The 27,554-nt window shown below is 38.8% G+C and overlaps 6 protein-coding genes across 7 annotated transcripts; 5 read left to right on the top strand and 1 right to left on the bottom strand.

Annotated features, from left to right (window-relative positions):
- The first annotated feature begins 5,583 nt into the window (after positions 1-5,583).
- LOC126790370 (aldehyde dehydrogenase 22A1) lies at positions 5,584-10,590 on the top strand. The gene is made up of 14 exons (XM_050516582.1): positions 5,584-5,970; positions 6,060-6,103; positions 6,319-6,423; positions 6,625-6,752; positions 7,014-7,136; positions 7,365-7,518; positions 7,738-7,841; positions 7,936-8,014; positions 8,541-8,636; positions 8,790-8,927; positions 9,049-9,264; positions 9,361-9,552; positions 9,937-10,080; positions 10,191-10,590. The coding sequence occupies exons 1-14, from the start codon at positions 5,859-5,861 to the stop codon at positions 10,350-10,352; spliced, it is 1,797 nt and encodes a 598-aa protein (XP_050372539.1). The 5' UTR covers positions 5,584-5,858; the 3' UTR covers positions 10,353-10,590.
- A 405-nt stretch (positions 10,591-10,995) lies between these two features.
- On the bottom strand, positions 10,996-12,671 carry LOC126790378 (probable N-acetyltransferase HLS1). The gene is made up of 3 exons (XM_050516594.1): positions 12,489-12,671; positions 12,142-12,269; positions 10,996-11,872 (listed from the first exon to the last, which is right to left on the bottom strand). Exons 1-3 carry the CDS (start codon positions 12,669-12,671, stop codon positions 10,996-10,998), a joined length of 1,188 nt encoding a protein of 395 aa, XP_050372551.1.
- A 3,313-nt stretch (positions 12,672-15,984) lies between these two features.
- On the top strand, positions 15,985-17,193 carry LOC126792294 (uncharacterized). Its single transcript, XM_050518751.1, has one exon. It carries the CDS (start codon positions 15,985-15,987, stop codon positions 17,191-17,193), a length of 1,209 nt encoding a protein of 402 aa, XP_050374708.1.
- A 1,074-nt stretch (positions 17,194-18,267) lies between these two features.
- On the top strand, positions 18,268-21,041 carry LOC126790397 (peptidyl-prolyl cis-trans isomerase CYP21-4). Of its 2 annotated transcripts, none has more exons than XM_050516611.1 (8): positions 18,268-18,473; positions 18,588-18,755; positions 18,843-18,882; positions 18,999-19,043; positions 19,541-19,626; positions 20,146-20,283; positions 20,376-20,526; positions 20,618-21,041. In XM_050516611.1, exons 2-8 carry the CDS (start codon positions 18,604-18,606, stop codon positions 20,702-20,704), a joined length of 699 nt encoding a protein of 232 aa, XP_050372568.1. In that variant the 5' UTR covers positions 18,268-18,473; positions 18,588-18,603; the 3' UTR covers positions 20,705-21,041. The 2 variants fall into 2 exon arrangements, with proteins under 2 accessions (XP_050372568.1, XP_050372567.1); XM_050516610.1 differs by having other exon boundaries at positions 18,269-18,473; positions 18,584-18,755.
- A 264-nt stretch (positions 21,042-21,305) lies between these two features.
- LOC126790366 (uncharacterized) lies at positions 21,306-25,303 on the top strand. The gene is made up of 13 exons (XM_050516579.1): positions 21,306-21,558; positions 21,678-21,864; positions 21,955-22,027; positions 22,220-22,370; positions 22,473-22,582; positions 22,856-22,996; positions 23,069-23,210; positions 23,281-23,424; positions 23,739-23,893; positions 23,994-24,068; positions 24,232-24,397; positions 24,519-24,782; positions 24,977-25,303. The coding sequence occupies exons 1-13, from the start codon at positions 21,322-21,324 to the stop codon at positions 25,130-25,132; spliced, it is 2,001 nt and encodes a 666-aa protein (XP_050372536.1). The 5' UTR covers positions 21,306-21,321; the 3' UTR covers positions 25,133-25,303.
- A 541-nt stretch (positions 25,304-25,844) lies between these two features.
- LOC126790414 (type III polyketide synthase A-like) lies at positions 25,845-27,182 on the top strand. The gene is made up of 2 exons (XM_050516633.1): positions 25,845-26,069; positions 26,156-27,182. The coding sequence occupies exons 1-2, from the start codon at positions 25,871-25,873 to the stop codon at positions 27,124-27,126; spliced, it is 1,170 nt and encodes a 389-aa protein (XP_050372590.1). The 5' UTR covers positions 25,845-25,870; the 3' UTR covers positions 27,127-27,182.
- Positions 27,183-27,554: the final 372 nt, after the last annotated feature.

The following is a 27,554-nucleotide window of genomic DNA, read 5'->3' on the forward strand; positions in this document are numbered from 1 at the left end:
TGTAATTATGATAATAAGACACTAGTGTTCAACTAGTATGAACCAAGCCAAGCAAACAAGATATTAAAGCACGTCCATATAACCAGACTTTTATTTACACACCAGCACCTTTTGCAAATACTAAAGAAAAATTAATCCCCACGTCAAGCAAACCCAAGGATCTGATAATGGTCATTTAGCTTTATAATTTGAATGCATAATCGAGGTTTTGGTATTTCTTTGAAAGATTTCATGATCAAGGTTGCATATACTTTTGAGACTTCAGAGTGCATATCTTCAATACTACTTCATTGGCTAACCTTTAGGATATTAATCAACAAGAAAAAATTGATAAAATTTGTTCATTGCAGAAGAGTGGGAAAAGCAATATACGTGGGAAGAGGAGGATGAAGAAGAGATATAGAGTCGTTCGATATTCTCCCCTTTTGTTTTTCAAAATATAATCAAATAATTAATAAATAAGAATGAGTTAGAGTTGAGTTAGGTTTTGGGTTAGACTAGAGTTAAACGGGGTTAGCAGGGTAAGATACTGTTAAGCTGATTTGGATGAAATTGACACATGTTAGATTTTAAAAGGGAGACAGAGAAGGGGATAGAGAAAAAGGGACAGCATATTTTCTTCCGTGGCGAACCTGTTCAGGTGGGCTGTAGACCAGACATAATTCAATCTCCTACTTTTAAATTTTTTTATGTGCCTTATGATATGTGTGTGGAGGGTAAGTTGGTCAAGGGTTTTGAGATATGTAGGTCGGTTCATGGGTCCAAATCTCAGCAAACTCATTTTCTTTTCTTCCTTTTTTTCTTCTTTTCTTTCCACAATTTTTTCTTTATTTTCTTTTGATCTAGTTTTTTTCTAGCAAATATATCCTTAATTTTTACTCACTCTTTTATTAATTTAATGACAATGATTATATGGTATATTTAGCTATCACTCATAATTGTGCACATATGTTATAAAAAAAATATTTGACTTCACACCAAATTTGCACGAATTAGCCTACCCCATTTTTCAATCTTAAATCCGCCTTTAAATAGAGGTAGAAATTACAAAGTGCAGCTTAAAGCAATTGGGGTCTCGGGGTTGAAAGTCTATGCCGGGAAGAAGAACGACGATAGTGATGGTGTGATGGCATTGAACATGTACTAAAGGATGATGATAGGAGCACTTTGTGCAACGTTCGTAATATGTTTTTACCTCCATTTGTACTTTATTTAGCCCTTATTGTTGTAATATCGAGTCATTGAGTCATAATAGGAGTATTAGACGGTACTGGATGTGTCTTTGTGCTTAAACGAGTTAAAAACAAAGAATTGGTCTAGAGTCCTAGTTTGAGTATGAATCCTTATAGGACTAGGAAATCTAGTTGGATTAGGAGTCTTCATATTTCTACGTTTTGGTCGCATTGTCGATATCTTAAGAGTCATATTTGCATTAGGAATTCTTGTTAGACTAGGAAACGTACCATTTGGGAGAGTCATATTTGAACTGTAACTATTTTTACGAAATTTTCATAAATGAACTTTCATATTCTAGTAACTTACTTGTTCTAGTAAGTTTCTTTTTTGCAAATTAGAAACTTTCCTAATCTAGCTGAGCTCATCTATTGCATGTGTTTTTTTAAGACAACAAAAAACTAGATTAAGACATGATTTTCAAAATACATTATCAGTTACTATTGATTTTCTTTTTTTATTTTCAGGTTTGGATTTAAGAGATAATTCAATGAATTAAATTAGGAGTTCAGCCGTGCAAGATGGGAGATGAAGATAAGGCACGAATTTGAGAAGAAATATGAGTCATATGCTGTGTCTACCTTGTAAGAAAGAAGGATCAGCTGAAGAGATAAGGGATGCCGTGCACAACAAGAGGATTACACACAACAAAGCTTGAGGAAGAAGCCTCTCACAGTTAGAGAAATCAAGGAATTTGTGTGACACATGGAGATAACTCACGACTTAAGTCCAAAACCAAGGAAAAGAAGGAGGCCTATGCCGAGCCATTCACTCATAAATTAAAGGAGAATAAAGATATCAGGCCGTGCTATTTGGAGGGTTAACTCACGGCAACAAGGAGAAAAGATAGGAAGTCTAAGCCGTGCAAAACACTTGAGAAGTTTTAGGAGATCAGCTGTGCCTTCAAATCAGCCTAAGGATAAGAGTCATGCCGTGCATACAAGAGAGAATTGATGACATAAAGGCTGAATTTATCAAGGAAATAATGAGAGCCATTCGATGCACTTATGAATAGAAGATCATAGCTGTGCATTGATGGACCAAGCAGCCCATAACCGAGCAGCTCTCCTCCCCTCCTTCCTCTATATAAGGCACATCATTCCTCATAAATTGGCATCACCTCTCATTCACAAAGCTAAGCCGAACCTATGCCAAAATACATCCAAAAAATTCAAGCCACAAGCTTCATCCATCACCACCAAAATCGTGCTACCATTTCTCCTCTTCCATAATAGAATTCATCATCTTGCCGAATCCTTCAAGGTTTCTAATGTGTGATTCATCCATGGCTTGTAATTTTTATATTGGTTTTCTGAATTTTTCGATTTCATTGTATGAATTATTGAATGTTATTTTCGGTTTTATATATGAAGAACATATTTTCAGACTTATTTGATTTTTATGTTTTGATTGTATGAACTCATGAATGTGTATGTATGCCATGCTTGATGAATAAGGGCAGTGGGTTTCCGATTTATTTTTAGGTTTTATTTTGATTAATTCCATGAACTTGTACATCTAAATCAACACTTGAGGAAGCCACGACCATGGTTCTCCTTAGACTGCGATTTCATTCACCAAAGTAATCTTTAATTGAGTTATGTGCTTTGTGTTTCAATTAATGGTACTTGTATATGGCTGTGATAGTTCTAGGATTTGCATGCTTAATCAAGATGAGTGACACCATGCTTGTGTACATGTCTCCAATTCGACTTAATGTGCTTATGTGCTTCTTTGTGTTTAATCAGTACGCTTCGTTATGTTGAACTCTTTTTAGCATATCTTTAAGATTGAACACTTCGTTGATTCTAAATAATTAAGAAGTCTTAACAATTAGATGAACCACTTTGGGCTCTAATTATAATTAGAATTGAAATGGATTAAGATTGAATCGAAAATTGCTTGCTGCCTTTTAGTTGTTTTGTGCGTGTCATACATGTTTCATGAGAAGAATTCGTGTTTTGGTTATGTGATGAGTGGTAGATCAATTGTATAAGTAATTTAATATTTATTTTAAGTAGTAGTTTTATAATCCAAATCAAATCCCCCAATAACATGATAAGTTTTGAGGCATTTTTGATTCCCCAGACTGAACGATCCATGCTTATTTTATACTAACAATGATGTTTTACATGGTTTATTATAAACGTTCTAACCAACGCTTTATCATGAAAATAAATTAGTTTTTGAGTTTCATTAAATTAACGAAGAATCGAGTAATTGACAAAGAATAAGGATTATATATTGAGATCACCAATAGGAACTCGCCGAAATCATCTCTAGCTTAATCATCTTTCATTAGAACTCAATCGAGGTTACTACTACGTTGTTGTAGATGAACTTAGCTAAGACGTTGGTGTGGTTGCATGTTGTGGATTTCGCCGAACGACAGCAGAGAGAGGATGCAAAGGTGGTGGCATTGGTTATGCGTTGCTGTAACAAAGAGGAAGGGTAATCTAGACAATTTAATCTTGGGCTCTCTAAGCGAAGACGCTTAACAGAATGCTCTAAAGTTAGTAAAAATGTGTATAAAAAAAAAGTTAGTAAAAGTGTGATTTAAAACGAACAGTGATTGTTTGTCGTGGCCTAATAATTTTAATGATATTTCTTAAGGGAAAATTATTTAGTAGTACTAAACCACATTTAAATTAACTAAAAACTCAATTTTCATATTTCTTATACAAATTAGGACACAAGCTCAAGTCAAAGAATAAGTAAAACAAAAGTTATTCATTAATTAATATAAAAATATCCAAAATACCCTTATTTTCGTGAAAATTACCAAATGTCACTCATAAATCTAACAAATTTATCTCTCCTCATTTTTTATTTTTTTTCCGGTAAATTTAAGTTTTCCGGCCAAACCACCGGCAATTTGGAGGTGAACCAATATATAAAGTTGTTCTTTATGTCATGGGCTTTCATTTAAATACCATATTGCATATGTTTTGAGAAATTTTGAAATTTTGAATTTTGCTCACCAAAAACCATAGTAGCAGTTAGTTTCTCTGTAGACAATATCAGCTAGATTTATAGTCGACAGTAGCAGGTACATTCCAAGTCGATAGTAGCAGGTACCTTCCAAGTCGACAATAACAGTTAGATTCATAGTCGATAGTAGCATGTGCCTTCTAAGTCGACAGTAGCAGTGTCTTCCAAGTCGACAGTAGCAGTTAGTTTTTATAATCGACAGTAGCAGATAACATCTTTATTGATAGTAGCAAACACTATAGGTCAAAGAGGGATAAAAAAATAAAATATTGTATGACATGTGACAACTTGTCAATATTTGTAAATATTGGTATTTATTTACTTTATTAAATTAAGTAATGAGTTATTTGTAAATTAAATTATTGTCGGATACTTTTAAGTAATTTATTAATTTCTTAAAATAAAGATTAATTTGATATAAGAGTCCCGCCCACCTGCGGCACTGATTTTACGATAAAAAAGGACAGATGGGTTGTGGCCTTTAGATTTAAAAGAAACAGATCTGACCGCTATAGAAAACTTTACACACTTCTTGAGTCCAGCCGGATTATTTATCCTCCTCCATCCCTTTCTCTCTGCATCTCTGCATTCTCAAATCTCCAGAAACAACAATCCATGAACCCATGATATTTCCACCCATAGAAATCGAGATTTATCACTAGTAAATACTACCCAGTTTCATGAAGCTAGTGCGATAATCGAAAGCCTGGAAGGGTGTTGTGACGAAGACTTTCTCATCCTGGAATCAAGATTTGGATCCGTCCGTCACCAAAAGTATAAACAACTCCAATGATTTTATTCTTCTTCTTCACCACTCGCCAAGTCAAGGGACCCATGAACAATTAGAATTTATGAATATTAAGATTCATCGGAATTGGGTTAGGGTTAATGGTGAACAATCCAAATTCAAGATTTATGGGTTGAACAAAAATCCTAGATTCATTCTTTTCTAAATTGAAATATTCGATTATTGTTTTCCTTTGACTTATATGGTGGTCTGATTCTTTGGGGTTTCTTCAATTGAAACAGTAAATATCCATATATTCTTAATTTCTCAAGTTTGTTCCAATCGATATAAAAAATTAATCATCTTTTGATTAATGATTCAATTGGGTGACAGAAAGAAAACAAGGGTTAAAGAGGAGACAGAGATAGGAAACAAGCAAAAAAGAAAAGCAAGATAAACTGAGATGAGGGAGAGAGGGATGGAGGAGGATAAATAATCGGTGTGGACTCAAGAGGTTTTCTTTAGCGGTTTCTTTTAAATCTAAAGGCCACAACCCATCTGTCTCTTTCTATCCCGTAAAATCAGGCGGGACTGTACCCGCACAAGTAATAAGGTAAGTAACATTGAAAACTTCTCCAATCTTTAGTCACCAGTCTCCACTTTACACCTCATGTCGGAATGACAGATCGAGATGCCATCGTAGCCGTCGAAGTCCTCACACTTGTGTCGACGAAGAACCCATAAACAAAGCAAAGCGATCACTCCGGGCATCAGTTTTTGTTTTGCGAAAAGAAAACCCAAAATGAAACAGTCGAGTCTTGTTCAACTCCAAACACTCTGAGACGCTCTTTTCCTGTGTTCCAATTCCGTTTTTGGCCGACTCCGATTCGGTGAAGAACAACAAACGATGGCGTTTTGGTGGCCGCTGCTCGTCCTGGCTTTCGCTTACGCCATTTGTAGGTTCCTCTTGATGCTCATTCCTCCCAATGTCCCTTCCATTGACGTCGACGCTTCTGACGGTAACCCCCTCTCTCTCTCTCTCTCTCTCTCTCTCTCCTTTATCGTGCTTTGTTTGGTTGATTGATTTGTGTGGTTTGATTAATGGCAGTATTGGACGACGGGAATCAGACGCAGGAGAACAGTTTCATATACGTGAGTTTTTCTTTATATGTTTGATTTGTAATGCTGGTTAGGTTTTTCTGTTTCCAAAGTGTTTCGAGCTTCTGTGCATCTGTTGTGTTTTACATTGTTGGGCTGTTGGGAGCTTTACCTAGTCAGTAGGGAATGAAAGTGACTGTGTGATTGCTTATAGTCATAGAAGGACTTAATGTCTGGTTATAATGTTGTTATGATGTTTTACTGTGCAGGTGCCTCCAAGGGGAAGGACAGCACAATCAGAGACAAAGGTTCAGTGCTATGAGCCTGCGACCATGAAATACCTGGGATATTTCCCTGCATTGACAACCGATGAGGTTTGTGTGTTGTTTACATTTGAACTTTGAAGTTAGCTGTTATAGAATGCTTGCTAAGTTCTAAATGGATGGGTTCATTTGAGATTTTGTTCTCATATTGGGGCTGCTGTGATGTATTACTCTAGAATTTAGATGGTGGTAGAGATGGAACTCAGATCGTTACAACTATTTGGAGATTAATGGTGTAAATCTTCGTTTCAGGTCAAGGAGCGGGTATTACTGGCAAGGAAGGCACAAAAAACATGGGCAAAGAGTAGCTTCAAGCAAAGACGCCTGTTTCTTCGGATTCTTCTCAAGTATATAATAGAACATCAAGACCTTATATGTGAGTAAGTACCTTATTCAAACTCTACCTCTCTTTGTGTGCATCACCACACCTACTACTGTTGTCTGAGTTATTACATAGGGACTGCCAAAAAAATGTATTACGTAGGAGTACTTGTTTTGTTTCTGTGATGGTTTCTTCTACTATGTTTAATTGTTTATTATTTTTGGTAATCCACCAACGTCCACATTTACAGTCTTTCTCCTGTGGTTGACTTTACTCCTTCTATCATGATTTGTACTGACTCATATATCACTTTGATCAGAATATCTTCACGTGATACGGGGAAGACAATGGTAGATGCGTCTTTAGGAGAGATAATGACAACTTGTGAGAAGATCACTTGGCTTCTCTCAGAGGGTGAGTGGTGGCTAAAGCCTGAATACAGGTATATCCTTCTGTATGACGTTATCTACATCTAATGTCTGAGTCATTTTACTAATGTGATGTGCAATACTCGAACAATGTTTAGTTCAATTGTTGTAGTGGTGTTTGTTTGGAAAAAGTGTTTGTCATTCCTATGTATTTAACCTTACTTTTTGTAGGCTATACATTTGCTTCCATCTGTAGCCATATATGTGCCGTATTGTAATTTGTTATTCATGAAACTTTGCAGATCTTGTGGAAGATCAATGATTCACAAGAGGTCTAAAGTTGAATTTCACCCTCTTGGAGTTGTTGGTGCCATTGTGTCGTGGAATTATCCTTTCCACAATATCTTTAATCCAATGTTGGCAGCAGTTTTTTCGGGAAATGGTATTGTGATTAAGGTAGTTAATTGGGCAATGCTCGTAGTTGTTTGATCACTCTGTGCACCTTTGTATTTCCATTAGAACACTGCTGTACCCCTCCCTGTTTCCATATATTGCATGCAATTCATAGGATTTTTAACTAGAGATCAGAAATCCTTTTCTTTCCATCCTCACATAATGAAATCTTCAGTGGTTTTCAGTTACTAGTTTAACCCAAAATTTTTGCAAATTTTTTAGGTTTCAGAACATGCAAGCTGGTCTGGGTGCTTCTATTTCCGCATTATCCAATCTGCCCTTGCTGCTGTAGGAGCTCCTGAAAATCTAGTTGATGTCATAACAGGGTACTGTAGTTTTTTGAACAGGCTAAAAAGGACACTTTATTTCTAGGCTCATTTATTATCTTTATTTAATCAATTTTTTTATTTGCCTCACTAGGTTTTCTGAAACTGGTGAAGCACTTGTGTCTTCTGTTGACAAGTTAATATTTGTTGGATCACCGGGTGTGGGTAAGATGGTATGTTCTTGTTTCATGGAGTTGAAGAACTTATAAATTTTTTTTATCAATAAAAAAGTTACGATTTAAAGTTTAATTTTTTGAAACAGGCTTCTCCACTTCCAAATTGTTAATCTTTTGATGTTGACAAATGGTTTTTGTTAAAATAAAATTAGCATTTATCAGTAACTTCTAAATTCCAGGGTTCTAACCTTGCTAGAACTTTAGTTTTCTAGAGACACATGCATTGTTTTTATTTATATATTTTTATTTAGTTTTTTGCTCAAGTTTTTCAAGTGTATAGAAAGTTCAAGTCAATTGATACATGAGAGATAATTTTATTTGAATTTTCTTCATCTGATCAATTAGCAAGTAGTTTTCTTACACGTAATCTGGTCGTTGGAATTGTTATATGTTAAGAGAACCCTAAGAGTTAACATAAGGAACTGCACTTGTCTTCCCTAAGGTTGGTGGCTGCTATTATAATGAAGAAATCACTGTACTTTAATGCAATGCTTATTGTTTTTTGCTTCCGTTATTCCTACAGATAATGAGAAATGCTGCTGAGACACTTACACCAGTTACACTTGAACTTGGTGGAAAAGATGCATTTATCGTATGTGAAGATGCAGATGTGGAACGTGTATGGAATTTTCCTACCTTTACTAGTATTTACAATGCTATTAAGCTTGGAAATTACAGTGGCCTCTATGGCATTCTAAATTTCTGCCTCAACTTTCTGTTCCTGTTATTTCAAATACTATGTGTCCTAATGGGTGTAAATTACTCTATTTAGGTTGCCCAAATTGCTGTGAGAGCTGTTCTTCAGTCAAGTGGGCAGAACTGTGCTGGGGCTGAGAGATTTTATGTTCACAAGGACATTTACTCTTCATTTGTCAATCAAGTTTCGAAGATTGTGAAATCTGTTTCATCTGTAAGTATGCCCCTTCCAATGAAGTTTATTCAATTGTGCTTCATACACGTGTTCTACAAGAGCTGTTGAGTTGAAGAACTTCATGTTAGAACTCATGATTCTGTTAATTGATCTTGTCCAGGGCCCACCACTTGCTGGAAAGTATGATATGGGTGCTATATGTATGCAAGAGCACTCTGAAAGGCTTCAGAACCTAGTAAATGATGCCTTAGACAAAGGCGCAAAACTTGTTGTTAGGGGAAGCTTTGGCCACATAGGTGAAGATGCAGTTGATCACTTCTTTCCACCCACTGTGATTGAAAATGTAAATCACACGATGAGGTTGATGCAAGAGGAGGTATCCAAAGTCATACTTTGTTCTACTAGCATTTTAATCATTCTTTTAATTTTTCAATTGATAAATAAAGCTAAATGTTTTCTTGCGTTGTTGGAGGCATTTGGACCAATCATGCCAATAATGAAGTTTAGCACTGATGAAGAAGCTATCAAACTAGCCAATGACTCAAGATACGGTCTTGGCTGTGCTGTTTTCTCTGGTAGCCAGCGTCGTGCTAGAGAGATAACTTCCCAGATACAGTGCGGAGTTGCTGCAATAAATGATTTTGCATCAAATTACATGTGTCAGGTAATATATGCTCAAGTTGTTAGAACTTAGAACAGTGACATGTCCTATGTTTTTTTTTCATGGTTTCTTAGTTTTTTACTCCAACCTTGATGAAGGTGGAATCTATGATTCTCCCAGAATTTCATGTATGCCAACCAGAGACTTTACGAGTAAAATATCTGGCACTGCTTTCTTCTTTCAATAGTTGGGTACACATATAAATTTCTGCTTTATATGATTGCAGAAAGCCTGGCTTTCTACTTATATTTAAATGTAGGGCTGTCATCTATTAGATTGGTCACTTGGTGCAATGTTAGTATTTATAGTGATAGCGATATTGTGTAATTGTGCTAGCATGGTGGCATTGTCAATCCAACAAACTAATGTTGTCTCCTGGATTTCCAGTCCCTGCCATTTGGAGGTGTAAAAGACAGTGGATTTGGAAGATTTGCTGGTGTTGAAGGATTGCGGGCATGTTGTCTTGTAAAATCAGTTGTCGAGGATAGATGGTGGCCCTACATCAAAACCAAGATACCAAAGCCTATTCAGGTCAGATCTCAATTTAAGATATTGATAAATTGCAGTTCTCCCTTTTCTTCTCTTTCTCTGAAATACTAAAATTACAAATCTGTCTGCCTTTCTTTAATGGTCAACTGTAGTATCCTATTGGAGAGAATGGATTTGAGTTCCAGGGGTCGCTTGTCGAAGCCCTCTATGGCTTGAACATATGGGACCGACTGCGAGCATTGATCACTGTTCTGAAGATGCTTACTGATCAAACCTCTCATGCTAGCACCACGAGTAAGAATAGAGATGACTGAGCAGGACACAATGGTTGGAGCATTTACACGGGAGAACAGAATACTAGAGATATTTTGGATTTTCAGTTCCCGTTGTCATCTCTGAAGTCGGGGCTGTTTTTTAAAGAATTGCTTCCTTGTTCCTTCTCTTTTGTCTCTGCTCTTTTGCTTAAATTTCATAATCAGGTTACACCCTTAAAAGATCATCTTTTAACTTGAAGGAAATTATGAATGGAAAGAGTTTCATTTGCTTCCAGCTCGACCGAATTACTGATTTCTATGAATGAGTAGGGATTTGATAAGTGTCCTTGTAGTTGACACAGTTGCACCAAAATCCTTCAGGTTTCAATTGAACAGTTGTGCTTTTGTGGTAATGTGATTCTGGAATTTGATGACAAATCTTATGTTGAACTGGAAACCAAAACGAACTACATAGTTGTGGACGATGACCAAACCATCCTTGCAATTGCTCAAATTGAGGTTTTCTTCTTGAATTACATGCTAATATGTCATTGACAAATGACTACGATATATTACATCATACCATTACATTTTTTTGTATTCCAGAATTGCAAGCAACCAAAATAGAAGAAAGAAAACATTATACTGTTGGCTCTAGTTCTGGCTGTTTTGGAAGATTGGGCACTGGGGAAACAAACTAGGCCTAGAATTCCCTTGGATCAACAAACACATTTCCCAGAGGTCCCTTCATTAGCAGATCATCTTCGTCATCAGTGTTGCGGCTGCTCAAACTTTTCGCATACCAGAGATCATGGATGCGTGAAATGTTTGGATTGTCTGGGACATGCCTTAAGAGAGGATCACATAGTCCCATCTCAGTTATAATCAACTCGCAGTGCTTCATATTCTGCCCCAATCCTAATGCGAAGTTCCAAGCAGATTTCATGAGCTCACCAAACTGCTCTCCCTCCCCATGCATCCCATAGAGAAAGAGAAACCCAAGAGAGCTTTGCAATGAGACGTTACTCTGAGGTATATTCAACCAGGAGAAGATTTTCTCTCTTGCATGGCTCAAGGTAGCATGAAAATAACTCAGAGGATGTGACTCTCGTATACGAAGCTTGTAAGCTTCACAGGTATTCCATATGCTGAAGATGACCCAGGAGCTTTGAGTTTTGGTGATAGTTCCATGGTTGTATTCCTCACTATCCAAGTTGATCCAACCCTGTCCTTTGAAATAACACACCCAAGTGCCTAGGCTGAACTTTTCCTTTAAGATCACATCCATGTCTGTTGGAAATATGTCTTTGCCTCTTAGCCTGTTCTCATACAGGGAAATTGCCTGGTCTACATGCAACTTCTCTATTTTAATAGTTTGGTGCAGCAGATGTTTTGCAGAGGAACAAGTTGATTGCACGTATATGATTAGTGAGCTGATGTTCATGTAACTGCATTTGGCGGTGAAGAGATTTGTGGAGGCGGTATTGTTCCTCTCTGTGGCCAGGAATGTGTATTGTGCTCCATTTCTCAGCAGCCACTCCTCCACTGAGTTCATCAATTGGAATCCGATTCCCATCCGCCTAATCAAACAAACACACTAAGTTAATATCAATGAAATACCTTAGTACACCGCTCTCTATAATTACTTGCCAAGTTGTCAGGTATATATGGATGATTCTAAAAGAGGCTTCCAGGTGATTTAGCTTTTCATTATGCTGCAACTCGGTTAAAAAAACGCAGGATTTTCAATATTGAATATCAGCAGACTGCATGGCTGAGGGAGAATTAAAATGAGTTTAGAGAAGACTCCTTCAAGTTCTACTCAATAAGAAGAAAAAGTGGATAATACCGGTGTGTGGGAGAGACTCGAAGGCCTAGTATGCAACCCATCACATGTCCCCCAAAGCCAGTCCCCACATGCTTGATGCATCCTCTAACTACTCCGACAAGCTCCTCATTTTCAAGCAGCTGTGCTACCTGCTGGCAATTTCCAAACATATTAGTGTTCGAGCAATGCGATGAATCACATCTATAAGGTCTTGGAGGGACGGGGATTTCCATATAAAAAAGCAGTAAATCATGCAAATGCCTCTTAGAGGAGACACCAAAAATTATGAGGTATGATCCATGGAAAAGTTTTCCATGTTTGCTTTTAAACGCAAAATAAGAGGGAAGAAGTCACAGTAATGAACCCACCAGCATGATATGAACGGGGTAGAACCTAATCCTACATAGAGGGTCACACATCATGTTAGTGAATATGGAGACCCCCCTTTTAGACTCTAGCTCACAGCTCCTCTCTAGCTTCCCCACCACCTCAATATCAGTGTCTTCATTGAACTTCCTTATAAGAACCTTGTTCGCTGCCTTGTTAACCATATTATTTCTCATCTAAAAGAAGCGAATCGGTTAACAGGTATGGAGCGGAAAAATTCTGTAACTAAACCTTTCTTGAATGGGGTAGCTGCCACCAGTGTTCGATTGCATTCTTTTATACTATAAGGGCCCTTTTATCTAATTATTTTCTTGTTTTTCCTTTTGATTTGATCTATCACTACCCCTGTTTTTGTTTGTTACTTCTATCAGTACCACATAATCAAATCAGATCAACTAGATGCATGAATTGAATGTAATAGGTCCCTCCATGGATCTTATGGGTTTGCTCTTTCTTATCCCTGAAATGGTGTTGTTTAGCTCATGCATTGAATATAATACATAAGTCTTAGATGTCTAAAGCCTCAGAAGCACCATATCAACATTAATTAAGGTTGGCACATATTAATAGAATGCAATTCATGGTATTTTGCAATCATTTCTTATTTGGTGTTTTGCTGCCACTGGATTTGAAGAATGCACGAGACTATGAAATAAATATTGATGTTGAAGTCATACTACGAGTTACTTGAGGTATCAAAAGCAAGATGATGCAGTTTGTTATCTTAAAAGGCAGTAAAACTCAGCATACTGTTCCTGCAAGAAAATTATACCGTGAAGAAAGGACAATCGACTCACTCATCCAGTCATCCATAAATGTTACTGATTCTGTAATTTTTTTTTTGTTATACAAATTATTCTTGCCTACCATATGTTTCTTACCAATTTTCGGTGTATTGAAAAACCAAGTCTATGTAGATCAGACCGGCCATGTGAACTGGTGGCCAGGTACAGAAAATCATTGAGTTAAACCGTATGCCTGTTTGTGCAAATTTGCTACTTTCAGTCTTTCAGAATCAGATCCTTTTTTTTTTGGTTAATCAGAAATCAGATCCTAGCTGTTCTTGGAAACTAGTCTTTACACAAATGATGGTACATACAGTCTAGTGCAATCAATGTCAATCATTGTCCTTTAACCATAGCTGCTAACATTAACCTTAGCTGCCTATATAAGGGAGAAAAATCCATGTCGACAGTAAAAGAAGGAATGTTCATACTCAAGATTAAGTGCTTATAACAGACTAGAAAGAAACTACTGCTCCGGAAACTGCCAATGCAATTATTGACTGTGTAATTATTTCTGAATTGTCTAGTACTATAAACTGAAACCGCGAGAATTATTACTCGAGATTTCAACAAGATAATGAGTAGGAATTAACAGTGGCCACAAATGAAGACCAGAAAGTAAATCAATGCCAGATAGAATTCTAGAGAGGTGTGTTTAATTTGTGAATCGGGTTATTTGAGTACCCTAATTATTGAGTATACAAATTTGCTATCATATACTAGTACTACTTCTACCCCACCTTCACTAACCCATTAGCTGCTGCACAAAATAATAGCCTGACAGAAAAATATACAGAATCTCTTCATATTTTACAACGATTTAAATGGTTCCCCATATGAAAATATAGTGCTTCAGTTAGCAAAAGAGAAAGTGTGCTGTGCACGAGAAAGATCAAAACTTTAGCTCTTACAGTGGGCTTCTAGGGCTCTGCAAACTTTGGTTGTACTGGAAGTGAGAGCTGGACCTGGAACTCCTCAAGCTTTAGTGGGTTGTCCATTGAATGTGAGAGGAAGGAAAGCCTTACTTTACCAAACTGGGTACTTGACACAATAGGCGAAATGATGTTACTGAGAAGTGAGAAACCGCCATTTTCAACCGAGGTGTATTTGCAGTGCCGGGGAAGAAGAATAACCCAAATAAAACCAATGCTTTATAGAGGCCCATACCCAAACAAGCAGAGAAAAACACAAACAAACTCTTGCCTGCTGTCTAACTTCATGCCGCATTCTTTCCCTTATAAAGCGTCCCTTGGTGTTGAGCCGTATACTTCTTTTGGTCGTCCTTATATAAACTTGGTGCAACCCATAAGAGACTAGGACACTTATGTTGAGATTTGGCACTTTGGCCTAACATCAAGGATTAAACACCTGCATGAACATTAGAACCGGAGACATGATGATATGGTTGGAAAGCCTTCCTCAGTTATTTTCTTTCAGGTCCAACTTACAAATTACCCTGGGTTTTAGGCTACAGGATGCACCATTTATCAAGCAAGACGCTCTTTTAAATTCTTAGTAATTCAGCTAATTCTTAACAAGACACTCAAAGATTATATCTTTCACTAATATATATCGGTCAGTAGCCTGTGATAAATTCCAAGGGCTGCATTCCATCTCTTCCTCTCCTCAGATACAGTGGCATCAATTACCTTGCCATCACCAGTAAGGCAGTAATCCATAGAAGTCCCCAAGTTTTCTAGTCTGGTAGGAATTTAGTACTGTGATATATATAGGTATGTCAAACCATTTTAATTGCATTGCTATAGAAATCAGGAACTAATTCCATTGCTATAGGAGCTGCAGTAAGAATAGCCACAGCACCTGCCAAAACATTATTCACGTATGTTAGATAGATAACGTCAACAAAACAAACCCCATCTATCTATCTATATCTATTTTTATCTTCCCCAACTCCATTTCTGGCAATGTTTCTCCCCACGCTTCTTTCTGTTACAGAGATCGAGTTGTTTTTTTGGGCCAAATAAGCCCAACTCCCACCGAAGCTTTTTCCAACGGACGGACAAACCCCAGCCAGCCATGCTCTTTGCTCTCTCCTCCTCCTCCTCCCACACGCCTCTTCTTCATGTGACTCCCGCGAATCTCGCACTCTCTCTCTCCTCCATTCCCATTCCCCCGTATAAACCTCCACCTCTCTCTCTCTCTCTCTTCCCCCATTTCAATTCCCTCTCTTTCTTCCTCCCAGCCCCCAAAGTCCCTCTCTCTCGCCCTCGTCGTCCGGAGATTGCGCTCTCAGATGACCAAGCGTTAGCCGGCTGAACACTCTGATGCGTCAATCTCTTGGATTCTGATCTGCGGGGCGAGAGACATAAAGAAGTGAGTCTTTTCACTAATTAAGAGGGGGATAGATTATTTAGAGCGAATTTGCATGGTGGTAAAGAAGAGGAGGGCAATGGAAGTTGAGAGGATCAGGCAGTTATCCCTTCTTTGGAGCGCAACCAAATTCGTAGCTCTCGTGGGTGCAAATCACACCTCCGCCAGATTCTGTGCCCGCTAAATCCAAACATGTTCTCCCTTGCCGTTTTCCCTCTCGATTTTCTCTAACATTTGCAGTCATTTTGCAATCTGCAACCTCTTTTTTTTTTTTCCAAGTGTTCGTGTTTGTTCCGAGAGCTTGCGCTGTTCGAGCTAGTTTTCTTCTGCAGAGAGATCTGATCTTGCTGTTATATAAAACATGGATTTGGGTGGCGGTTTCAAGGTCAAGCATGGTCATTTCAGGGCCGGATTGGACTCCGGTGAGATATTGGTGGTGAGGCTGCCGGATAAGAAGGTCATGCGCATTGTTTCCCGGTCAGTTTTTCTTGCTTTGGTTATGCTCACACTGCCCTGCATTAGGTCTATTATTAAGGGTGTGAGTGTTTCTGAATTGGAAAGCACTCGTGGGTCTGACATGTTCAAATTTGAGCAATTGGGTATGATTTTCAATGATTTGGCTGGTGAAGGCCTTCGTGTCGAGGGAGACAAGTCTCTCATTGTGAGTCCTAGCAATGCTGGTGTGATCCATGCTCTTCGTAGTTTGAATGTTGTTGGTGATGGATTCGAAGTTGCTATGGATTCTGATTCGGAGAGGAAGAGCTCGTTCAAGGACGAGTCTGTGGATTTTGTGTTTGCGTTTGATTTAGTTGACGCTAAATTTGTGGATCGGGTCTTGAAAGTTGGTGGCATTGTTGCTGTTCCTCTAAGCAATGACCCTTCAAATGCTTTTAGTAAGACTTCCAATTACAAGATTGTGTATCTTCGCCGGTACGCTTCGACTTTTGTGGCAATGAGGAAGACCGGTCCGGCTGCTGAGCAGCAGCAGGAGAATGCTGGCCGCCGCCGGCTTTGCCAATTTGGAAGTGAGGCCAAGGAGGCCGTCCTACAGGGTCTTGAAGATGTGTTGCTTGAGCCACCAAGACGTGGTTTGGCAAAATCTAGCCAGTACTTGAAGAAGATGAAGTTCCTCCCTGATCTGCTGGGGAACTCTCTTGAAAATTACGAGCGCCGTGTGTTTGTTAATGTGGACTTGAATGAGAAAAGCAATGGCGCAATTGAATGGTTTCATCAAAACTATCCTAAAATGAATACAGAATTTGAAGTACACAACCTTGAACTGGAGGCTGAAGAAGAAGCTTCAAGCAAGCCGCAGAAGGATGTTTCAGGTTGGCTAAAGGAGAATGTGAAAGAAGAAGACTATGTTGTGATGAAAGCAGAAGCAGAAGTTGTTGTCGATATGATGCAGAAGCGCTCAATCTGCCTGGTGGATGAGTTGTTTCTGGAATGTAACAATGAGTGGTGGCAGAATGGAAAGACTGATAAGAGCAAGAGAGCTTATTGGGAGTGCATTGCTCTACATGGAAGGCTAAGGGATCTAGGAGTTGCTGTGCACCAGTGGTTTCTCTAGGAAGGAGATCAAGTTTGATTTGGATAAAAAAAATTGCTGCATTTCTGTGTGAGAATTTTAAGAGGGTGATTGATGTTTTGGGTTTGGATGTGTTTGAATAATAGCTAATAAGCACCAGTCTGTTTGTACTTGAATTAGCTAATAAGTACCAGTTTGTCTGTGTTTGCTGCTCTTGCATGAGCATGGCTTCCATTTTCATTTCTAAAGGTTGATATGGAGACTGACTGTGTGGGATATTAATCTAGAAAAGTTTAAAGACTAAAGTGCTTGGTACGTTATTGATGAATTTTCTTTCTCCTAGTCATCTTCTGTCATTAAAAATGAAAGGTAGGCTATTCTTTGTAATTTCTTCATTGTCTGTCATATTTGACTATGATGACTTGAGTCATTTGAGCCTATTGTTTATAAATGAAATTATGGTTTGCTTCATAGAGTTTCGATTGCTGAAGTCTTTGCAAATACTGATTGATCATGCTTAAAGTAGGAACAAAGAAAACATATTTGAACCCCCTCTTTGTTAGTATTCTGATGCATAATTCATAATTTGAGTAAGGTCCCTCCATTTATTGCACAAATTGAGCTGTGAGCCATTGATTGGGGTGGTGACTTGATAAGCAGGATTCCCAGACCAAGTTTTTGATGAGGAGGCTGGACCTCTCTATGCATGTGTAGTAATGAATGAATTTGGATATAGTTTGAGCTGACAGATGATACATTAAATCAAATGCATCTTCCAAAGTCCAAATCATTGAAGTTGTTGGCAACATGCTTGAAACGCAAGGAGACTTATGTGAGGGGCTACATGTATTTGTTTTACTACTGGATTTCTGCATATTTAGAGTTATTATTTGAGGCGGTAATAGAAACGCGTCAAGTTCAATTTCAATGTCTAATTGTCTGAATCCTTGATCACTATAATAATAGATTGATAAGACGATACGATACAACGTGGTTGAAAATGATGCATCATTACTAGCTACAGAAGATTGTTTTTCTTCTTATTAGTTCTAGATTGTTTTACCAAAGAAAATTCTTTTGCGAAATAAACCCAAGACCGGTGACAACAGAACGAACCGGGGCTCCGAGAAATCAACACGCTGGATGGAACAATCTGAGGTGTTGAGTGGGCCCCACCCCCTTTCGTCGATTTGAAATATTTTCAAAAACAAGAAAGCCAAACAACAACAAAAGGAGATCGAAGAGATAAAACTCCAGAGTTTATCTGAAATCCCGACCAAGCCCAGGAAAAACTCATATCTCCAATCAATCAAATCCCCAAGGTAATCAATCTCGACCAATCTTAACTCTCCCCTAAATCCCTGAAATTCTAGGGTTTCAGTTCCAGCTATATTTGGGGATCAAGCCGAACTCACCGATTGAATAATTGTAGTTAGGAGTCCAAGTTTGATCATGGCTCGCATAAAGCCCCAGGCGCTGTTACTACAGAGCAAGAAGAAGAAGGGGCCGACTGGGATCAGTGTCACTACCATAATCATGTGCAATCTACTCATCGCTTTGATCGCCTTGTCCTTGGTCGCCACTTATCGCTATTGGTCCAGAAGGTATTATTTGTTTTCATTTCTTTTCTTGGTTTGTTGGGGTTCATGATTTTGGGTGCTGAAAATTTGGTTGTGGTTTTACTAATTTAGGTCTCTCGATCATTCCGGCTCGAACTTTTCTGCTCAAGAGGTGATTTGCTTTGTTTTTTACTTTTTTATTTTTGGATACAGCTTTGTTTGTTACTATTGTTATTAGTAAATTATGTGCTTTTTTTAATGAGATTTCTATTTGTGTTCTTCCTCCAGGAAATGGATGTGTTTGCAAAGAAGGATGATCTTCCTGGTTATGCTGTAGGTTTCTTACACATTTGATGCTCTTACTTTCTGTTTTACTGTGTTATATTACTTGGAACCGTAATTAGGGTGGTAGATTTAAGATGCTGTGGCTTTGTTTGTTATGTAAGTTATATATATTTAGTTATTTACAGTTGTAAATGAGTGTTTTAGGATTTGTGGTATTTGGAAGTTTGGAATAAATGGTAACTGAGCAATTATGTGTATTGAAATCAGTGAGTGTAAATATGAGCAAGTTTTGGATGACAACTTCAAATCTGGGTTTTAGACTTTGCATGCTGCAGTGGAACGGTGTTCATTAAACAAATTGTCTTCATGTTTACTTGTAGCCTAATAGGAAAGTAGAAAGGTTTAGGACACTTGGATTTCTAAATTAGTTTCTTGGAGCATTTAATCTTGCTGCTGATGTATTAGATTTGGGCAATTGGGCGTTTGATTTGGCGCAACGCAGATGCTTACTTACTTTCTCTCTTCCCTACCATTTTCTTTTTCAGATTTTGAACACATCAAAAGGTTATATCACAGCGGAACTTTTCAAGGATGGTTCTCCAGAGGTTGTGGACAGATTTCTCGACTTATGGTAAGTATCCAATAATGCAGACCCTTAATCTTTACTTGGATACATGTACAGTTTAGTTTTCTTAAATCATCCTGTTTGAAGCTTAGTTTACCAATAGAGTGAGAGTATGAAATTGAAAATCATAGACAGTGGGAGTATAGTGAAATAGTGAATATATTACTTCAACAGTTGAACCTGTAAAAGTTCTTATTTATAGTTAATTTATCATTGATTTCTTGGTAAGCATAAGATTCCTGTATAAACTTTTTTTATGACCAATTGTGAAGGTATTGCCACTATTTTTGTAATATCATACCTTTGTGAATCGTGAATTGTACACCATTGCTTAGAGGCTTCTGTTTATCTGAATAGTTACTGGTGTATATACCTAATTGACTTACATCTAGGCTGTCTCAGGTCTCAAGTACTAAGTTAAGTGAAATCACTTTATTAAGTGAATCATTGGACATTAACTTCTTTATACTAAGATTACGAAATATAGCAGATCCTCAAGACACTTCTAACACCTTAATTATGCAGTCAAAAGGGACACTTTAAGGGGATGCTCTTCAGTCACGTAATAAAACACTATGTAATTAAAGGAGGGGATTCCCTAGGGCTTGGAGTGGCTGAAGATTGGATATCAAAAAAGAAGCTTCGTAGTCAACTTGTGACAAGGTTTGTTTGTTTGTTTCTAATGATCTAAGATTTTGGCTCGTATTTTTTTTTCCCCCTAAACTGACAGCATTGTCTTACTGTCTGAAACACAGTCCAAAGCATGAAGCGTTTATGCTTGGAACTACGAAGAATAAACTAGAGAACAAAGGATTTGAGCTTGTCATCACAACGGCACCAATACCAGATTTAAATGATAAGCTTATTGTGTTTGGACGTGTCATCAAAGGAGAGGATGTGGTGCAGGTAAATAATTTTGAATGTCTTGAGTAACCTTTTGTTACACCTAGGCTTGGATTTCTCATGTATATTCTTTTTGATTCCATGTTCCAATCAGGAAATTGAAGAGGTTGATACAGATGAACATTATCGGCCGAAATCTCCTGTTGGTATCACCAGTGTGACTCTAAAACGCGAGATATAATGACAATTCAAGTCTATGGCGGATTTTTCCTGTATGACAGATTGCCGGTTCAAGTATCTTCTGGCCAGACTACTTTTGTGACACTGCTACAGTATATCTTTTAGCTTTTCTCTTTCAGAACTCTCTCCAGTTCTTCTCCCCAGTTTGGCTTGTGATTTGCAGCGGAGAAGGGAAGGAGACATGATAATTGTCTTTAGGCATAGATTCGGTGGACAAAAAATACAACAATGTAGCTCATTTGATACGTACACATCTTTTGTAGTACTTGTTGTGTTCTTATGTTCTGATATGCTCTGTTCTTTTCATAGTAACTCAAAAGTACATCAAGATTTTACTCTCTGGCTACACTATATAGTATATACCACAGTTTCCACTGTTGCCTATATTTGCCTTCCTTTGTTTATCTATCTCAAGATAAATAAATAAAATAATTATGAGAATTCAGCCATTGGTCGAAATAAGTGGGACCGGTGTCTTTATTGGTCCAAAGTCGTGTTTGGGCCGGCCCATCACATATTTCAAAACCAGCGCCAAAACGCCGTAGAGAAATTCGTTTCCCTCCCATATGTAAGAGCCCCGAGTTTAGCTGAGTAGGGTTTACTGTCAACTCGGCGGAAATGAACTCAGTCAATCCTCAACCGCAAGAAGAAGAAGAAGAAGAAGAAGACCCACTCCTCAACTTCATCGACTACGCCAGGTCCGCTCTCTCGCCCGATACCGACGAAGATCCGGATCCGAATGAGCCGGACACCGCCCGGCCCAGCTGGAATTGGATCGCCTCCCGGATCCTCAAGACCTGCAGCGCCTACTCCAGCGGCGTCACCGCGGCGATTCTCCTCTCCGATCTCTCCCAGGTATGGGCCTTTAGCCCGATTGTGTTTCGGCTTTCGATTTGTTTGGTGATGAAATGTTAGGGATTTGGATATGATTGGGACTTGTGTGGATTTGATTTGATTTGATTTGATTTGATTAGGCTTGGCATGAGCAAAGTAGGGACCGGCCGATGAGGAAGATGCCGGAATGCGTGAAGCAGCTGCGAAAGAAGCATAGGAGGAGGAAGCTGTCGAATACTGTGACTATTGATTCGATTTATGACAAGAATTTCTTGTCATTGAATAGTGTCTTGGAGGCGGTGATTGTCGATGTTTTTGTTCTCCCCGGTAATTTGATAGTTTCAGAGGTTTTGATGTAGTCTGTAATGTGATGTTGATACGATTTTTCGTTGACGTTTCTTGTCCGTTTTGTTTTAGGCACCAACATTTATATGCTTTCCCTGGGGGATATTTGGAGTACTAATACCATCGATCTTTATCTCCACCGCAGGTAAAATATCGTTGCTGATATAATGTATTGGGTAGGATTAGGTATTTGTTTTGTTTTTGTGATTTTCGGGAACAGATTGAGCACTAGTGCTTAAGAAGTAGGCAGATGAATATGTAGGGGTGTTGTTATTCTAGGCTTGTGTCATGTGTGGATTTACAAATTCATTCGAATCTATGTGGTTTGTTAGTACAGGTACTATGACTTGATAAATCCTACCAATGGGATTTTCAAGAAAGGAAGGCAGATCATCCTCACGGGGTGCTATCTTCGTCCTGCTGCTGGAGGAGGGTCTCGTTGTCCGCGGCTGTTGCCTACGGAATATCTAGTAGTATTGTTAGATGAGGTAATATTCAAATTTCAGTACTAGCAAAGCTTGAGACGACGACCAGTATTTTGGAAGTGTTTATATGTGTCTTCTTACGATTAGCTGCTTTCATCAATGTAGGATGATGATGGTGATGCAATGCTGCTAGCAGCTCAGTTTTGTTCGGATACATTCTCTTCAGTTTCCCTGGAGGCATTTAGTAAAAATGCATCTTATTCACTGTATGCAAGGTATGCTAAAATTGCTGTTATATATCCTTAAGCTCAGCCTAATGCGCTTTGTTGCATCTAGGCTTTGATTTTATACTCAATTTTGAGTAGATCGAGTATCAGATATTCAAACTAGGATTTCCAGAACTTAGGATTAATAATCATATAGTTTTCATAAATACGATCTATGTTATACTAAAATTATAATTTCATGACCTAGAACAATTCTAATTGATCCTCTTAGCATGTTACTAGTCAGCAGTCATGTAACTTTCTTTCCTATTGTCGGAGCAGAATTGAGTTCATTGCCCCCCTAGAAGTTCATGGAAAGTTTGGGACATTACAAAGGAAACAGATCACTCTTGTAGACGATGATGGTACCAAGTTACAATTTGTGCTGTGGGGTGAGCAGGTTTTCCTGACAAATCTTTTGAGGTAAACTCTAGCACCCAATTACATTTTTTAATTGCTTTCTTCCCATATGTTCTTATGATTCAATTTTCTCAGTGTGGGAAGTATGCTTGCGCTAAGTAATCCATATATCGCAAGTTCAGCTGACAACATTGCTGAGACAAGTGCTGAAGTTTCCCTTGAATTTGGTAGTGCAACACAATTGTTTTTGGTCCCTTTTGTTCAACACAAGGAACAAGTAAGTAATGTTCGGTTATCTGTATTGTAAGCTATACTTAAGGTCAGCGCTAAGGTTTTGTATTACTCAGGTATGTGTAGCACTGACACCAAACCGCCATCAAGGATCAAGATTGCTAAGCACAATAGATCCTAGTCAGAGTACACAAGTTTCTCAAGTTTCCTTGCCCTGTGATTCACATGGATCTATTGATTTCAGTAATTATCCTTTTCAAGTGAGTTGCTGTCCTTCAGACTTCCCTCATCTTAATCGAATTCCATTTTGTCCAATCAAATTGCTCTTAGCAGATATGAACACCATGTTGCTGAAAGGATGAATGATTACTAATTTATGAAAACTTCTGTTGTGCACTTGGTTTCAACTTGTAATCTGTTCAAGTTGGGTATGGTGGGCGGTTACTTGCTATGCTATGTGGCCAAGTTGATTTGAAATTAACTGCCCGAATGCTTTACACCTGAAATTAGCATTGCTCAGTCTTTTCTAATCTATTTTGTTATTAACTCATCTTACCTGTGTGAAGTTTTGCAGTCCTTTGTTTCCAATCTTCGTGACAAGATGACAGGCGTCAGCCTTTATGGTGTTGTTAGAAGTATCATCAAGGAGAGCACAGAAGCTGTCTTCTTATTAAGAATTGAAGATACCAGTGGAGCAATTTGGACTAGATTACAATTTGTGAAATATTGGTATGGATCTTAAAAGTTCGTTATATTGATATTACTCCGGCCCCCAACCCAATTATTTTCACTTATGGATGTGCTTTTCACTTCAAAACCTATTATATAGGTCACTGGGAAGATTAAGCCTTGGCCACACAGTCTACATATCAGGTCTCACATGCTCTATGAAAAAGCGGAAGGGGTAAGCTCGGTGACAATTGTCAGTTCATCATCAGTGGGGATTATCCTAGCTGGACTAGCTCTAAATTGGAATTAATCACTCTCACTCATAGTTTACACATTCTCCAGTTTGTTCCCAGATAGGTTTTCAACTAAGATTTTGAATTTATTCTTTTTACGTTCAGATTCCAGCTAAACAGATGCCACAACGGCCTAGAAGCAATGTGGTCCGAGAGTACTGGTGGAGCTAGTTTCTTCAACCTCAGTAGCTTGCCAGCGTTGCTAAACTCATCTTGTCTTCATAAACTAACAAAGCTCTCTAATCTTTCCAGTCAGACTAGCTGTACTCAGGTATGAGTTTGTCATCAATTTTTGTCCTGCATGAAAAGGCGTGTTCTGTTCATTGCGGAAGTTGGTATCCTTAATTTCTATTCTCTATTAGGACATTAATTATCTCTTATCATGTGGGCAGATTGTTATCATTCGGCTTGAAATGGCTCAGTTTCATCTCAGTACAAGGTTTTCACATGCTGTATGTGGTCATTTTGTTACTTTGCAACCCATGGGAGTTACTAAATGCAGCTTCTGTAATGAGAATTGTGATGATGTAGTTCGCACTTTCCACCTGAAAGTGACTCTTGCTGATGAGAGTGGTAAAATTTTAGCATGGTGTACTGGTCATACTGCCATAGAGATCCTGCAGATATCTCCTGATGAATTTTTTGAACTACCTGAGGTAACATGCTATGACCCAAAAATCCAAACTGGCATTCACTGTTTCTGTAAGGTTGAATTGATTGTTGACATTGTGCAACCAGAGAATTCTCGCAATAGGTCATGTAACAAGTCGCCAACAATTTACTGATGATGTAGCTTCCCTTTTGGTTCACTTGATATTATTTTTACTTGTCTTTTCCATTTTCAATGTAGGAAGAACAAGTTATGTATCCCTCTACATTACATAATGAGAGGTTCAAGGTTGCAATTATTAATTGCCAACGGGAAGGTTCTGGACCTGGTGATGCTCTTGTGCTAGAGACTGAGGGAACCTCATGGGAGATTACTCGTGCATTGAAGTGTGATTAATGGTTCAAGCCCAAGTGGGAAGTTGAACCATTATTTTGCAAGCTCTACCAATATTTGGTTGGAAGGGAATGGCTTCCTATTAGATCAAATGTACGTTAGAGCTAAAACTCTTTAAACGATAGACCAAGCAGCTCAATAGACTGCTAGGAATGTGAATGATAATTCTATGTCGTGTATATTTGCCCCCCTCTTCAGTAGCTCTTCTCCAGCACTAAAAGCTCCACTGGTTTGTTTATTATCCTCCTTCACCAATATTCACCACACCGATGAAGTACGCTCCACCGCCGTCCTCTACAACATCCGAGTTCTCCATCTTCACCGTTAACTGAATCTGCTTTTTCACTCCCGACTGTAGCGGATGTTGATTGGGCTGCCTTCGGCGGGAATTGCCTTCGATCCCCCACCAAATAATTCCTACCCCGCACGTGATCGGCGACCAGCACAGCCCGAATAAGTCATCGTCTACTTTGTTGCAGAAAGTTTAACAGTTGGGTTTGCAACTTTGCATTGATTGTTTAAACCAAACAAGAGGCAAAGATCGTTTGCCGCCCTAAACAGCAACTCTCCTAACTCCCCCGAAAGAAACCAATAAAGTAACAATTCATGCCCCTCTTCTCTGATACCAACTCCTCTCCAACACAACCAAACACTCACCATATATACAGACCACACGATCTCTCAGAACTACTCAACCGAGTTTCATTCCTATACTTTCTCTCATCTCAAATCATTCCAAAGATGTCGACGACGACAGTACAAAGCAATAGGAATGGTTCTGCCAAGCAACTCAACGCTCCGACACCAGGGAAGGCAACAGTGCTTGCATTGGGTAAGGCCTTCCCCAGCCAACTAGTCCCTCAAGATTGCTTAGTCGAGGGCTACATCCGCGACACGAAATGTGCTGATCTTGCCATCAAGGAGAAACTGGAGCGACTCTGTAAGCATGATCACTCTCTTTATCTTCCAAGTACTTATATAATGCAAAAGAGCAGGACTCATTGTGCTCTTTTCTTGATTGGCAAGGCAAAACTACAACTGTCAAGACCAGGTACACTGTGATGTCGAAGGAGATCCTGGACAAGTACCCTGAACTAGCAACTGAGGGCACAGCCACTATCAGACAAAGGCTTGAAATCACAAACCCTGCAGTGGTAGAGATGGGTGTGGAAGCAAGCCTTGCTTGCATAAAAGAATGGGGCAGACCAGTTGAAGACATTACTCACGTTGTCTATGTGTCCTCAAGTGAAATCAGACTCCCTGGTGGTGACCTCTACCTTGCCAGCAAGCTAGGCCTGAGGAATGATGTCGGTCGTGTAATGTTGTACTTCTTAGGCTGCTATGGGGGTGTCACTGGCCTTAGGGTTGCAAAAGACATAGCCGAAAACAACCCGGGAAGCAGGGTCTTGTTAACCACTTCTGAAACCACCATACTCGGTTTCAGACCACCCAACAATGCGCGCCCTTACGACCTTGTTGGGGCTGCACTTTTCGGAGATGGAGCCGCTGCTGTGATCATTGGAAGCAACCCGGTTTGGGGCCAAGAGTCTCCTTTCATGGAGCTCAACTATGCTGTCCAGCAATTCCTCCCTGACACACACAATGTGATCGATGGAAGGCTCTCCGAAGAAGGCATCAATTTCAAGCTGGGAAGGGACCTTCCTCAGAAGATTGATGAGAACATTGAAGTGTTTTGCAAGAAACTCATGGCAAAAGCTAGTCTCAAGAACTTCAATGAGTTGTTCTGGGCTGTTCATCCTGGAGGGCCTGCAATCCTTAACAAGCTAGAGGGGACACTAAAGCTCACTAGTGACAAGCTTGAGTGCAGCAGACAGGCTCTGATGGACTATGGCAATGTGAGCAGCAACACCATTTTCTATGTGATGGAGAAGATGAGAGAGGAATTGAGGAAGAAAGAAGAGAGGGAAGAATGGGGACTTGCATTGGCTTTTGGACCTGGGATTACATTTGAAGGCATTCTACTTCGCAGCCTGTGATCTTTTAAATGAAGCTAAAAGGATGAATAATTACTAATTCATGAAAACAACGAACCTTAATCGTCACATGGCTATGAAGACCATTGGTTATTATTGTTGTTTTCTTTAGAAATCATCATTTATGATTGAAAGGGATTCTCACCGTGTTTGTCTACTTGCTAATTGCTATGCTATGTGGCCAAGTTGATTTGAAATTAATTGCCCGAATGCTTTAACCTGATATTAGCATTGCTCAGTCTTTTCTAATCTATTTTGTTATTAACTTATCTTACCTGTGTGAAGTTTTGCAAGTGGGGAATTGAACCATTATTTTGCCACCTCTACCAACATCTTTTTTTGATGGCAAACCTCTACCAATATCTTGTTGGAGGGGGGATGCCTTCCTATTAGATCAAGGGAGATTTAACTGAACAATTAATCCCACAACT

The sequence above is a fragment of the Argentina anserina genome, chromosome 4 (genome assembly GCF_933775445.1).
Source record: "Argentina anserina chromosome 4, drPotAnse1.1, whole genome shotgun sequence".
Classification (NCBI taxonomy): domain Eukaryota; kingdom Viridiplantae; phylum Streptophyta; class Magnoliopsida; order Rosales; family Rosaceae; genus Argentina; species Argentina anserina.

Excerpts from the sequence above, each read along its gene's own strand:
- LOC126790397 (XM_050516611.1), top strand. The coding sequence starts at position 18,604 with ATGGCTCGCATAAAGCCCCAGGCGCTGTTACTACAGAGCAAGAAGAAG. Across the intron at positions 18,883-18,998 it reads CGAACTTTTCTGCTCAAGAG|GAAATGGATGTGTTTGCAAA; the intron begins GTGATTTGCTTT and ends TTCTTCCTCCAG. Across the intron at positions 19,627-20,145 it reads GACAGATTTCTCGACTTATG|TCAAAAGGGACACTTTAAGG; the intron begins GTAAGTATCCAA and ends TTAATTATGCAG.
- LOC126790366 (XM_050516579.1), top strand. The coding sequence starts at position 21,322 with ATGAACTCAGTCAATCCTCAACCGCAAGAAGAAGAAGAAGAAGAAGAA. Across the intron at positions 23,211-23,280 it reads TTGTTCAACACAAGGAACAA|GTATGTGTAGCACTGACACC; the intron begins GTAAGTAATGTT and ends TGTATTACTCAG. Across the intron at positions 24,398-24,518 it reads GTCAGACTAGCTGTACTCAG|ATTGTTATCATTCGGCTTGA; the intron begins GTATGAGTTTGT and ends TCATGTGGGCAG.
- LOC126790370 (XM_050516582.1), top strand. The coding sequence starts at position 5,859 with ATGGCGTTTTGGTGGCCGCTGCTCGTCCTGGCTTTCGCTTACGCCATT. Across the intron at positions 5,971-6,059 it reads TGACGTCGACGCTTCTGACG|TATTGGACGACGGGAATCAG; the intron begins GTAACCCCCTCT and ends GATTAATGGCAG. Across the intron at positions 6,424-6,624 it reads CTGCATTGACAACCGATGAG|GTCAAGGAGCGGGTATTACT; the intron begins GTTTGTGTGTTG and ends TCTTCGTTTCAG.
- LOC126790414 (XM_050516633.1), top strand. The coding sequence starts at position 25,871 with ATGTCGACGACGACAGTACAAAGCAATAGGAATGGTTCTGCCAAGCAA. Across the intron at positions 26,070-26,155 it reads GGAGAAACTGGAGCGACTCT|GCAAAACTACAACTGTCAAG; the intron begins GTAAGCATGATC and ends TTGATTGGCAAG.
- LOC126790378 (XM_050516594.1), bottom strand. The coding sequence starts at position 12,671 with ATGGTTAACAAGGCAGCGAACAAGGTTCTTATAAGGAAGTTCAATGAA. Across the intron at positions 12,270-12,488 it reads ACCCCGTTCATATCATGCTG|GTAGCACAGCTGCTTGAAAA; the intron begins GTGGGTTCATTA and ends AATTGCCAGCAG. Across the intron at positions 11,873-12,141 it reads CGAGTCTCTCCCACACACCG|GCGGATGGGAATCGGATTCC; the intron begins GTATTATCCACT and ends TTGTTTGATTAG.
- LOC126792294 (XM_050518751.1), top strand. The coding sequence starts at position 15,985 with ATGGATTTGGGTGGCGGTTTCAAGGTCAAGCATGGTCATTTCAGGGCC.